Here is a 14,164-nt window from a genome sequence, read left to right as displayed (position 1 = left end):
GTGGGACAGAAAATCAGTCCAGCAGAGGGCAATGGTGACCCCAAAATAGAAGTATTAATAATTCTGCCCAGCTGATAAATTCATAATTATGTTGGATACATATGCTTGTACACTGTCACTGAATACATACATTTTAAATGTTTTAAATTCATATTGTAGGTTTTAAAATGGTGTTGTCACGGATTACATTTTTCTAAACTATTGTTTTCAAAAATATGTGTATGTTTGTCCAGTAAAATAATGTTTGCCATGGTATAAATTTACTAGTGGAATCAGACATTACATGTGGCATTATCAGGACGATCAAATATCAGGACCCTTAGCATTATTATACATTATATTCAGCATTATATACAGTTTAATATAGTGCAATCATCTGCAGAGCAGATTCACTCTCGCGCTGAAAAGTCTCATCCCAGTGCTCACTGTATTACATGCGCTCACATGATGAGAAACGATCTAAAACACTTTAAACCACACACTGACCTCTGAGACATCAGCGTGACATCAGTGAATGATGCACAATTGATTACATTGAAACTGAAAGCACGGTATGCTATTGCACGAGTTTAATCAAAATGATTGTGCTCCTTTTTTCCATTACGATTGGTTTGATTGACGTGGATGTGCGCGCTCGCTTGCTCAGATAAGTTTAAAGGAGACTTGCATGTGGAAAAAACAAGCAGTTTTGCACAATACACGGAAATACACGCTTGATTTTGAATTCATAACATGTATACATTATAAAACAAATTAGCAGTGAAATGTAAGTCATGTGCTGGAGAGAAACAACTCTTTAGCGCATCAAACGACACAATCACTCTTTCAATTGCTTCACAAACTGTATGCTTATTATGATCTTCTTTGAAGTGTTTATAAAGTGCTCTTGTGCACTGGACACCTTGGGTCTTGTTTTTTCTGCTTCAATTTGTCTCCATTGTTTTTCAAATGAGTTTCATCATGCAACTCATTTTCACTGGACTGTAAAGTGACATCACTGATGGAGCTTTTCTGTGCTCGTGGCATGTATCCAACTAATCGATAATGAAATTCATTGTCGATGATTTCCATTATTGATAATCGATTTTTTCAATTAGCTGTTGCTGCCCTAGTCGGAATTACTGTAATTATGAGGGTCTGACGTTCACGTCTTCGTAGATGTTGTTGTTGTAGTTAGGGGTGGGTGATAAGACCAAAGTCTTATATCACGATATGAATTTTATATCACGAATCACGACGGTAGATATCACAATCAGTGTTGGGTAAATTAACAAAAATAGTAATCCACTACAAATTATTAATTATTTCTCTAAATTTTAAATCAGATTACTTCATGAATTACTTAATGGAAAAAGTAATCACATTACTAATTACTTGAATTTTAAGTAACTTTCTAAAAAACTTTTCCGCCCAACAAATTAAAAGTAATGTCTGTATTTCTTGTTCATTGTCACACACGAGTCATACACTCAGCACCTCACATTCTTTCTTCACGATGACTCGTTACAGGACCATAATTCATGTATTCAACATAAATAATATATTAGAAACAAGCATAACCCTATAATGTGCTTAAAAGTACTTAAATTAATTGAAAGTCAGTAACTATAATCTGATTACAAGAATTTAAAATGTAATGCATTACACTACTTTTTTTAGTAAAAGTAATTAGATTACAGTAACTAATTACTTTGTAATTGGATAACACCCGACACTGATCACGATATATTAAAATTTTTCTGGTAAATAATTTAAAAAAAATTGTCTATACATTTCAAAACCATATTGTCTATTTTTGGATAATCCAGTCATTGAATTAAATACTTTATAAATGAAACTTCCTCTTTTAAAATGTTCTCTTTATTTTAAACTTTTACTGCTAGTCAAAAAAAAAAAAGAAAAAAAAAAGAAAAAACTAAAAACGCCCAACTTGGCTTTAAATCAGCATTACCATGATGTTAAATTTCACACTATGCCATATTTAAGATTAAAGCCGAACATGGATCCGTTTTGGCTTTTTGAATGTTGCCATAAAAACAAATATTTTCTCAATCAGAGCTTTTAGAACTATTTTAAATGGAGCAACACAAGACCAAATAACTGGCCATATTTTGTATAAAATTACTCGATAGTGATGTCTTTTGCAGAACTGTTGTAAAAAAGCAATATCTCATGAACAAGAGTGCTGTTATTCAGTACAAGAACACTTGTGTGATATTGTAAATTATGTATGGATTAGGAATACCTTAATTCATGATATATAGATGCTTCAAATGAAGTTTTACTGAACGTTACGGCTCTTGAAATCTGAACTACTTCCAATGCTGTCTTATTGAAATCATTGTGTTTTAGCGGTCATTTGGTCTGCTTTGGAGTTGTTGGTCATTCAGTTGATGCAGTGCTGGGGCTGAGGGCAGCCCTAGTTGCATAATTGTTGAATGACACAACAGCACGTTGATTGCAGGCATATTGGCACAAGTCTTTATTAATCATTAACTGGACTTGCTTGAGGTCCAAGCATTTTGGCATTCTCACATGCTCTGCACCTCTCAGCTGCCAAGAGTCTTCCAGGATTGTAGACGCTCCATGTTCCAGTAGCTCGGCTCCTGTGTGATTCCTGGATACAGTCTACAGACAGACTCACATGGCTGCTTTACAGAAGTAGGACAGTTTTATCTACTGCTAATATTTACACTATAGAAAGAGAATTAGCTTTTCTGAACAGCTGAAACTAAACAAGCACTTATCATATTTTTCTATGTTTGGGTGTCATTGCGGAATGTAAGACCAGGATTTGTGGGATGATATTTGTGGCCTAGTTATAGTTAGCGAAAGAATGGGATATGAATTCTTATTACTTCAATGTGTTAATGTTTTACCAGTTACCCACTTCAAAATCATGACTGAAATGTTGTATCGAAATCAGACCTGTAGTTGTATGTTATTGTCTGTGCTTATAATTATGGCTTATAACAATGAGTGTGTGTGAAAATCAAAGGAAATTGTAAGCTGAATAGTAGTATCTTAGAGCACATCATTGTTGGTTAGTTTACTTTTAATACATTGGATTCTCCTGTCAATAATAGGTTGCCAATAGGTTTTAAAAATAGTGAATTGTGTTGTTATTGTCTGCGTATTTAACTTAAGTTGCCTATTTAATAGTAAAGTTTGACTTGAAATGTTTTTCCACTTAACTCTAAAATGTATTGTTTAATTAGTTAAGAATACTGAATTTATATGACATTTTGATCTATTTTTATGTGAGAAATTTTGATCTATTTGACATATTATTGAATTTCATCTAGGAAGGAAATTACCATCTTGTCAAATACGTGGACTGTTATAAATATTAGTCCATATAAGTCTTAAGATTTTCGTGTAAGTGGTTGTTGATTGTCTGAAAGTATTAATATTATGTGTTTTATTGCCTTTTGATAAAGGAAAGCTCATTGACAGACATTTTGATACACAATCTGGTGTTGACAGATTTCTGATTGCCTTTCTTGTCCTCTAGTTTATTATGTAATATCAAGAGTCCTTATGGTTGTACTTTTATGGTCAGAAAAGGAGGATTTCAATCTAATCAGCTGAATGGATTTGGTATCGGGCTACAGATAGACTTACGTTTTATTACTGTAATGTGAAATGACGTATTATCACATTGATTTTTGAGCAATCAATACACACGGTATATACTTCATTAAATGTACATTTGTTTGTTTATTACCTCATGACTTCACAGTACATTCAGGTAATTTAGATACATTCCTGATGAGTCGTCTTTAATTTTATGGCTCAACCACTGGGAACATTGACCAAAGAAATTGCAATTTATTTTCAGTGGCAGATGCCAGATCCGATATTTAGAGCTGGGTGGCTGGTGGACTATATAAAGGCTATCATTTCCATAATTTAATGGCACAATTTAATGACAGTAAACAACATTCACCAAAAAATGAAAACAGAAATTGTTTGTTATCCATTGACAAAGCTTTTGTTAAATTTTGAAGCTGAAATAAAGGCAAACTAACAGCAGGTAGAGATGGGCGTTTTGGTCATTTTGTCTACTCAAGTACTCAAAGTGTGTGTGTGTGTGTGTGTGTGTATATATATATATATATGTATATATATATATATATATATATATATATATATATATATATATACATATATATATTTATCATATGTGTATATGTATATATATATATATATTCTATATACACACACACACACACACACACAGTAAGTCTTAGGCACATAAGATGTTTCACAAAAGCATTTGTCTTAAGATGGTTATTTAAATCTTCAGCTTTAGTGTGTCAATAGGAAATATAAATGTTAGACTCCCAAACATTACTTTTGCGAATAGAATAGAAGAACAGGGAGCCCTGCAACAGATGGCGTGTCCCCCACAGAGTCCCCCACTGAACATTGGGTCAGTCTGGGATTACATGAAGAGACAGAAGCAGTTAAGACAGCCTAAATAGATAGAAGAACTGTGTTGAATTCACCAAGAAGCTTGGAACATCCCATTTGCCAACAACCAAGAAAAACTGTGTCCAGAATAGAAGAACAGGGAGCCCTGCAACAGATGGCGTGTCCACCATAGAGTCCCCCACTGAACATCTTGTCAGTCTGAGATTACATAAAAAGACAGAAGCAATTGAGACAGCCTAAATAGATAGAAGAACTGTGTTGAATTCACCAAGAAGCTTGGAACATCCCATCTGCCAACAACCAAGAAAAACTGTGTCCAGAATAGAAGAACAGGGAGCCCTGCAACAAATGGCGTGTCCCCCACAGAGTCCCCCACTGAACATCTTGTCAGTCTGAGATTACATAAAAAGACAGAAGCAATTGAGACAGCCTAAATAGATAGAAGAACTGTGTTGAATTCACCAAGAAGCTTGGAACATCCCATCTGCCAACAACCAAGAAAAACTGTGTCCAGAATAGAAGAACAGGGAGCCCTGCAACAAATGGCGTGTGCCCCACAGAGTCCCCCACTGAACATCTTGTCAGTCTGAGATTACATAAAGAGACAGAAGCAATTGAGACAGCCTAAATAGATAGAAGAACTGTGGTGAATTCTCCAAGAAGCTTGGTACATCCTATCTGCCAACAACCAAGAAAAACTGTGTCCAGGTGTACCTAGGAGAATTGGTGCTGTTTTAAAGGCAAAGGTGGTCGCACCGAATATTGATTTGGCTTTTTTTTATGTATTTTTGTATGTTTACTGGACTTTGTATGACATTACGTGATAAATGTGTATATGCATATACACACATATGAAAGACAGATATCTTTGGCTGCTGCATTGCGTCTTGTTGTTCCAGTGTTTCACATATTATTATAGGATGTTTTGTCATTATATGAAGACTCGCTGGCCAACTCAATGAACTAATGCTTAGAAAGCACATCTCTCTGCTCTTCCTTTAGGTTACTTTAATTGTCTTAAAGTGCGCACCACTGTTTTCATCACGGCTGGCTAAACCGTGTATTTGCAAACCATGGTTAGCTTGACAGGAGACACCGGAAAAGTTTAAAATAGTTTTGTAGACCCTGCATTCTGTTTCATATAGCTGCACTCCGTTTAGCAGTTTGAAAGAAAGAAATAATTTTAGTGTACTATGAAAATGCACATATACAAAATACACTTATATTTAAGATACATTCTCTGAAAGCAATTCTTAATATCTTAAATGTTTCTTCTAAAGTAAATGTATCTTATTTTAAGTATTTTTAGACCATTTTAAATGGAAAACAAGACAAACACTTGATAATGATAGGTTTTTTTGCAGTGATTTGTTTTTACTGGTTTAAACAAAGTTTTTTTTTATTTTTTTTTTTTTTATTCAGTGAATGTCATTTAGAGGTATTTTTAAAAGATGATTCTGTCCTCTTTATTGTTAGCAAGCACGTTTAATACAACCTTTTTAACTCAGGGCACAAGCTGAATAATCATTTAAGAGCTAATGATTAATCGTTGCAATAATCGTCCGAATAGTCGAATAATCGTTCTAATAATCATTAGATTAGTCGATTATCAAATTAATCGTTAGTTGCAGCCCTAATCAATACCCAGCCCTAACAATGATCGCTTGTGAGAACTAGTCATTGGATTTGCCAATTGGAATTGCCATTCATTTCTTTGTTGTTTTTTGATGTACAACCATTTGCGGAGACTTGCACTATTATTTAAATGAGCTACCACTTGTAGTATCACCACCCCTAAACGTCTAGTAGAAAGGGAATTGACCATTGTACAACTCAGTCAGAAGGCCTCTTTCTTTCTAACTAGGGTTTTCTTAGCACTCTGGCTATGCAAGGTTTATTCAGGAGTGTTTGGGCTTGATTAACCATCTTAGAATTAAGCTTCACTTCACTTGATGATTTTCTACAACAATTTCACAATTATTACATTTTATTTTACAATCATCAAACCCTTACGTCTCCTCTGCATTTACTCTATAGGAGGCAAATGAAGGGCAGGGCCCCCCCTCCACCTCCACATCCTCAGCCTGCCCCCCGCAAGATCTTCCGTAATGTGCCTGATGGAGGAGGGTCTTCAGGGGGAGACAGCAAGGAAAACATGCTTCGACCCAGTGTGGATCTCCACATCACTTTGCCTACAGGGTACCAGACCACCATCAATGTGGACGGCAGGTGAATATGTCTCTTGAGTGACACTGGTTTTGGAATGGGCACTAGTGCCCAAGTACTATACTACTCTAATAGTGTTTTCACACTTGATTCGATTGCATGGTCCGAAACCGGGTTTGAGGCACTGGCCTATTCACAACGCGAGGTATGCAAATCATGCTGTACATTCACTTTATTGCCTGTGAAAATACATGCAATTTAGTACAAGTTCAGTTGTGCATTTGCTTTCTTGTCTTTGCAGATGTAAGTGGCAATGTTATATTTATGTTGTTGATATAGCTGATTAATGTATTATGTGATGTAGGATGTAAAAAAAAAAAAAGGTGATTAACCCACTAAGCTTTTAAGTTTACCGTTATTCAGTTCCCTATCTGTCACTCACTCGATGTTGTGTCGATGTAGTGACACTAGGGGTTACTCTTGGGAGCCCCAAACACCTCTGCTTTTTGAAAAAAGGCCAATGGGAATTGGTGAGTGGAATTTGCATGCCACTCCCCCGGACATACGGGTATAAAAGTAGCTGGTATGCAACCACTCATTCAGATTTTCTCTTCGGAGCCGAGCGGATTCAGTGCACTGAATTCAATTCTCTCTACCGTTCACCTCAAATTGCTGGATTTATGGTGCATTTCAGCGGCTTCTCCCCCTCTGCACCCGTGGAGTGCAGAGAACGCCCCAGGGTGCTTTGGCAGAACAAAGAAAAGAGTATATTCTAATAAAAGAGTATATTTTCAATTCTAAAAGCGCGGCACACATGGAACGTCTTTTTAAAGATGCCTTTCCGTTTGTGTGTTATTCCTGGTTGTGGTCGTTATCTCTTCGCTTCTGACGGCCACGATCGCTGTCTTACATGTCTGGGTGCTGCCCACGTGGAGACTTCGTTCATGGATGGGTCTTGTCCTCATTGTGAGAACATGACCATGGCAACGTTGCAGTCGTGGCTTGCCTTCGAAAGAAAGCAAGCCACCCCAGCGGCTCCCCGCCTCAGTCCTTCTACCTACGGGGATGAGGCCGCATCGGTTAGCACTGGGGGCGATATGGGGACTCCAATGGGATCACCTCCGCCGGGTAACCCCCCCACGGACCTCCCATTCCTCAGCATGCTTACTTGCCCTGGTCGGGCACTCGGATGAGACCGCCGGCTCGTCTCGAGGCGAGTTCAACCTCTTATTAGGGGAAGATGATGAGCTATCAAGCGCAGCATCGGAAAGCGGGCTCGTCCACTCTGACGTGGAGGCTTCGGCTGGGCTTCCCCCTTCGGGTGTGGTCGCCCAGTCTCAGGCCGACGCGGAGATGACGGACATGCTTTCCCGGGCAGCCACGAGTGTCGGGCTAGAGTGGAACTCTCTACTCTCCCCTGAACCCTCGCGGCTCGATGATTGGTTCCTGGGCCCAGAGCGCCGCTCATGGCCGCGCCCTGCCCTGGTTCCTTTCTTCCCTGGAAGTGCATGAGGAGCTGACAAGATCGTGGGGGGCACCTTTTACTACCCGGTCCCGATCTTTCAGCTCCCCCGCTCTCACTACCCTCGATGGTGGGGTGGCCAAGGGGTATTCGGTGATCCCCCAGGTGGATAAAGCGCTCGCGGTGCACTTGTGCCCGCAGAGCACCACCACCTGGCGCAGGCGCCCAAATCTCCTGTCCAGGGCCTGTAGGTTTACGTCGTCTTTGATGGCTAAGGCCTATGGTGCCGCTGGACAAGCCGCCTCCACCCTGCACGCCATGGCTCTTCTGCAGATACACCAAGCCAAGGCGCTAAAAGAGCTGCACGAGGGTAGTTTTGACCCAGGATTGATGCAGGAACTGCGCTCGGCGACCGACCTCGCTCTCCAGGCGACGAAGGTCACGGCGCGGTCTCTAGTTCAGGCGATGTCCATCCTGGTGTACCAGGAACGCCACCTTTGGCTCAACCTGGTTGACATGAGAGAGGCTGACAAGGCACGGTTCCTTGACGCCCCCATCTCCTAGTTGGCCTGTTCGGCGACACCGTCGAAGACTTTGCACAGCAGTTCTCAGCGGTGAAGCAGCAGACGGAGGCCATTCAACACATCCTGCCCCGGCGCGGCTCAAGACCCCGCACCCCGTCTGCTCGTCACCAAGGGTGTCCTCCTGCAGCAATAGCACTGGCTCCGCCGCAGCCCGCCCCCACGGCCCGGACACAGCGTGGATCCCACCGCAGGAAGCAGACGCCACCCGTCTCATTGCCGGCTGCCAAGAACCCTAGGAAGGCTTCGAAGCGCCCCTGAGATGGGCGACCCAGGGAAGAGGAGACCCGCTTCTATGGAGCTGGTAAACAGATCACTCCGTCCCCCGGTGGAAGGCCAGGAGGAGAATATTTTGTTTCATCTTTCGTGCATGCCCAAGAGGCTGCGGTACCCAAAACTTCAACAAAAGAGTGGTTTCCTTGTTCTCTGGGTCACATGTCAGATGCGCACGGCCGTCATCATGACCACCGTCCACCGTCCCATTTTGGCAGGTTTGGCGCTCCAGCGGTGGACCCCCCCACCCCTGCATGCCCAGCTGTGGCACAAACATGTCCACACCGGGTTGGTTCCGATGGACTGCGGGAACGATGTTCCTCCTCCCCCCTCCTCGACCAATCTTATGGTCGGCGTCAGGAGCCAGGTATGTGCTTTGATGTCTCTGGACTCAGCACGGCCACGGGGTTCGAACCCCTCGACGTGGCACCTCAGGCTCCGCCCCGCCACGAGGCCCCACCCGCCGGTACGTGATTATCCCCTTGGCCGGGTGTACCGCTTGCGCATTGCGCCTTTCCCCTCCCATGAGGTGAAGATGTGCGCTTTTGACTCCCAGTCGTGTTCACAAGTTGTGATCCCTGGATGACTTTCCTCCTTAGCCCTGTGGCAGACAAGTTTGCGGAGAAACTCGCTGCCATCCCAGTACGTGTGCTAATTAGGCCCTGTACTGAGGTAGGTGCTCCACATGTGGTGGTTCCCTATAGGTTACCCCATGTGATATTTTCCGCTAAATCGTTTCCCTGTCGGTAAACTGCATCTTCCTTGGGTAGAGGTCCCTCTGGTCACCATGTTTGTAGAAACTCCTCCCCCCTCGGGTAGGACCTACCATGGGACTTCTCCACATGACATACTTCCGACAAGAATCGGTAAGACCATGTGACGTATTTCCACTCAAAATACCCCCCCCCCCTTCTCTGGGCGAGGTGTGGTCTCCACGGTGTCTTCCCCTTGGCAGTGACACCCCCCCGACGTAGACATTTATGGCCCCCAGTCGGTTAACAAATTTCACTCTTTTTGGGGAGAATAAAGAGGAAAAGAGGCCACGGCTGGGCTAGCCTGTCCCTATTTGTTGGGCAGTCAATTTGTTCCCGAAGGACCGTTCGACGCTCATAAGAGTGTTGGGGGAGGTTACGTGACGGCCTGGTGCGCTGGCTACGAGGCACACAGCGATCTGCCTGTCTCGCACCTCCCATCGCACCGTCCACATAACACAGTTCAGCTAGTTGTGGCGTTTTGTATAGGGACCCCTAGTGTCACTACATCGACACAACGTCGAGTGAGTGACAGATAGGAAACGTCCTGGTTACTTTCGCAACCTCCGTTCCCTGATGGAGGGAACGAGACGTTGTGTCCCTCTTGCCACAACACTGAACTACCTGCTGAAATGGCCGGGACCTTGTCTCGGCTCCTCAGCACAAAACCTGAATGAGTGGTTGCATACCAGCTACTTTTATACCTGTATGTCCGGGGGAGTGGCATGCATATTCCACTCGCCAATTCCCATTGACCTTTTTTTCAAAAAGCAGAGGTGTTTGGGGCTCCGAAGAGTGACCCCTAGTGTCACTACATCGACACAACGTCTCGTTCCCTCCATCAGGGAACGGAGGTTACGAAAGTAACCAAGACGTTCTTTCAGCTCCCGCAGCTCAGACGGGGCAATCCTCAAAATACTATGACTGGATCATTAGTTTTATTCAAACAAGGTTGTTTTTCTTCTAAAATATTGTTAGTGCATTGGTAATATCTTGCTGTGTTATTTATTTCTCTCATATTTTCATCAACAATATGTTTTACATATTGATACCAAGTAAACTGATGTATGCTGTTTTGTTGTAGTTATGGTCATACCTACAGAGAGTTACTTTTGGTTTCCTCAGCTTTGAAAAGATAAATATTGGTATTTATAGCCATGAGATTGAAAGACATCATAAACCTTTGATGTGAAAGGAGATAGACTAAAGCAAATAAGGGAAGATGAGTGTGGTATAAGAATAGACATTTATAGTCAAATTAAGTATTGTACGCACATTAATGAATAGGACCCATATTGGACTTCTTTTTGTTTGCACATTTTGAGCTGAGGTAGTTTAATGATTTACCCATCATATCCAAATCAAAGATGTGTGAGGAATTTTTATGATTTGGAAGTCCAGATTTTAAGGTTACATTAAAGTCCTTTGAAGGAAGTTCTGGTCATGCAAGTTCAGCTCATATCTGCATTACAACTAATATTCAGGTTGGTTCAGCTAATGTTGCTTTGACATTGTGTTGGAATTACTAGATGAAAACGCAGAGATTCTACTCTGAGCTGGTAACTTCATCAGACTTCATTAGACAGTTGCCATTTATGGCATAAATGACATCTTTTTAAACGAGATATATGCATATTTGCAGATGGTATATAATAGAAGTTTTATTGATATTTGCCTTTTATCATTAGAAAAGTTACAGGGAACTGTTGAGGAGAGACTGTTAGAATATGCGCTTCAGAGGAAGATTTATGAGCATTCCACAGGATGCTGGATCTGCTGAAGTTGTGTGAGGTTGGTTTATTACATCTGTATAAATGCGATTTAATTAAAAAAGTCTGAAAATCAGCCGATTTATCAGCCTCGGCGATATATTGGTCGACCACTAATTAAAACCATATATTTTGTTAAAATATTTATCAGCAGAGGTTGAACACAGTGATTGAAGGGTGTCCCTATAGCAGTTTGATAGATGCAGGTTAAATTACTGACAGTTGGTTAGTGAACACAAACATTTAGAACAGCATTCATGTAGCAGTTTGCTGCTTTACGTAACACCTGTAATCCAAGTTGACTCCCTCTTTTTCTCTCTCATTCTCTCTCTCTCTCTCGCTCTCTCTTTTGCTCTATTGCAGTCCTGTCTGCATCACATGATGTAATTACAAGTCTAAACCAGTGAGTAACTCAATCTTTCTCTGTCCTTGGATCTCCTCGTGTCTCTTCAGAAAAGCTCTGATGGATCTGTTGGTGGACCTGTGCAGTCAGTACCATCTGAATCCAGCATATCACACCCTGGAGCTACTGTCACCTGATGCTCAGCTCATTAGCTTCAAGCCCAATGCCCTGCTGGGTGCCCTGGACATATCCTGCGCCCTGATCAAAGAGCGAGTGCTGGAGGACAAGGTGATCCGGAAACCTCCACCCAAAGTGCCAGAGGTGAGTGTCTTTCTGAAGAGTGTCTTAGAGATATTTGAGCGTGTGCCTTGTGCTTATAAAGTTTACACTCTTGAGAATCTTTCCATTAACATTATGACCAGCCAACGACAGCGGCGAAATGGGATGTCTAAACTGGTTGCACTACTGACAAGTGCTCTCTACTGTAGACATCCTGTTGTATGGTAAATAATTTGGTTTGCAGGTCAGAGGTGGGCATATGTCACACTGCCGTCTACTTCTCATTCCACAGCATCAGTCATGTTAACAAAATAGATAATCATAGCAACACATTGATAATAGACAAGCAAAATGTACATATGTATGACTGAAAAAGACATTATGTGCATGATATACAAAATATGATGTTTAACTTTTTGTATTTTATTAATAATTGTTCCACTCACTTCCTGTGCACAGATCTCATCCTGTTCATATATTATATGTAGTAAAATGACATTTCGACGGCAGTGTCCTGCAGTGCGACAGACCATACTTCCTCTAGAACTATATTAAGCAAGAATTTTTCCAATTATTGTATAATTATTATACATGCAGGTTTTTATGACTTAATCAGGGTTTCTGCAGTACTGAAAAAAGTCTTAAAAATTCTTAAATTGCCCTTTTGCAAATTAAGTCCTTAAAATTATCTTAAATCAGAGCAACAAGTCTTAAATTCATAAGGTCATGGTATTAAATGTTGCATGAAGGATTGGTTTCTTGTTGCATTTAAGTCATTTTAAAGTGAAGAGTAATTTCTGAGCACGAATAGCCCCATGACAAATTTATGGTCTCTAGGTCACTCTATAGCGCCACCACTAGTTCAAAAATGCACTTTTCTTTTGAATGATTTGCCCTAGAATTTATTTTTGCATGTAATTACGCTCCTCCTAAAGATTATATACAGTAAATGGACCGCTTAAATTAAAACTCATCCCATTACAGTGGCTGCCATCTTGGATTATGACTTTTATCGTTTATTCCCTACTATTCCTTTACAATTTGCTAAATTTGCCTAAACAATAGCTCAAAAATAATTTCCTGACTGATCTGCACAGAATAAATAATAAAAAAAATTGATTTTTGATTTAGTTGAAAAGTTACGTTAACACAAATGTAACAAGGTCGACATAAAACAGGAAGCAAGGCTATATCTTGTCAATGGTTTGGTTTGGTATGCTTCATCAGGACCATGATCTGAGGGTACATGCAAAGTTTAGTGACAGCACCACCTATGGGTCATGAAATGTGAAGAATTGCCATTTTTGCCCATAACTTTTTTGAACCATATGACCTAAAATCATGAGTTTGGTGTCTATGAATTCTTTGGGTCACGAGGATACCCATATCAGCCATATAATTTTTCCCATATCAGTCATATTGCCTCTCTGGCATATTGATTTTGATCAAAAAGTTACATATCTTTTGAATGTATGTCAGATTTATAACAAATGTTGTATGCATAATTGACATCATGAATATGCCTGAGCAGTTTGGAGACAGCACCACCTATAGATTAAAAGATAATCCACACTTGTGTGCTGACTCCAACATTGGCATCTTTTTGCCGTTCACCAATCATGTCAGCTGAGTGGCACAGTGTGTACATTTCTGTAAATGTATATATAATTGGCTAATCTAGGACAAGGGATTTAGATTGCAGAATTTTAGGGAGGTTCTTAACAAAAGAAAAAAAAATGCTCCTTTTGTTGAGCTTCTAGATCTAATGACCAAATGTATTTGAATAAAATCTTGCTTTTACATGTTTGGTGGTGATAACTTATATTTTATTACAGAGCTTTGAAGTATATTTTTGGGTGTTGTTTAAACACTATTCAAGTGAAACAGCAGTGTCGTAGAGGAATATAGTTGATTTAATGGGTCTGATCAGAAGGTAAAAGTTATTTCCACACTCTGGTGGTAAGGGGCAGAGGTATTTAAGCTGTATCATGTTACTTTTTGTAAAATGAAATAAAAAGTAATGGAGATCTGTTGAGTTGTGTTATTAAACTTTGAAGTGTTACAACTGTATGCAGTATATATGACTGTTCTCGTACTCCCAA

The 14,164-nt window shown here is 40.6% G+C and overlaps 1 protein-coding gene across 10 annotated transcripts in view; it reads left to right on the top strand.

The window, feature by feature from the left end:
- The window catches only part of cobl (cordon-bleu WH2 repeat protein), a 175,276-nt gene that overhangs the window by 79,692 nt on the left and 81,420 nt on the right, over window positions 1-14,164 (top strand). For 9 of the 10 annotated variants that reach the window (XM_051720112.1, XM_051720110.1, XM_051720108.1 and 6 more), the window contains 2 exons: window positions 6,475-6,666; window positions 11,894-12,104. In XM_051720112.1, the coding sequence (XP_051576072.1) occupies window positions 6,475-6,666; window positions 11,894-12,104 (403 nt within the window). Of the gene's footprint in view, window positions 1-2,555; window positions 2,662-6,474; window positions 6,667-11,893; window positions 12,105-14,164 lie in introns of those variants that run through there. The other variant, XM_051720109.1, reaches the window with a different exon arrangement.

Source organism: Myxocyprinus asiaticus, chromosome 16 (assembly GCF_019703515.2).
Source record: "Myxocyprinus asiaticus isolate MX2 ecotype Aquarium Trade chromosome 16, UBuf_Myxa_2, whole genome shotgun sequence".
Classification (NCBI taxonomy): Eukaryota; Metazoa; Chordata; class Actinopteri; order Cypriniformes; family Catostomidae; genus Myxocyprinus; species Myxocyprinus asiaticus.
Note: the sequence above shows the minus strand (reverse complement) of the source record. Positions and strands in the feature narration are given on the sequence as shown.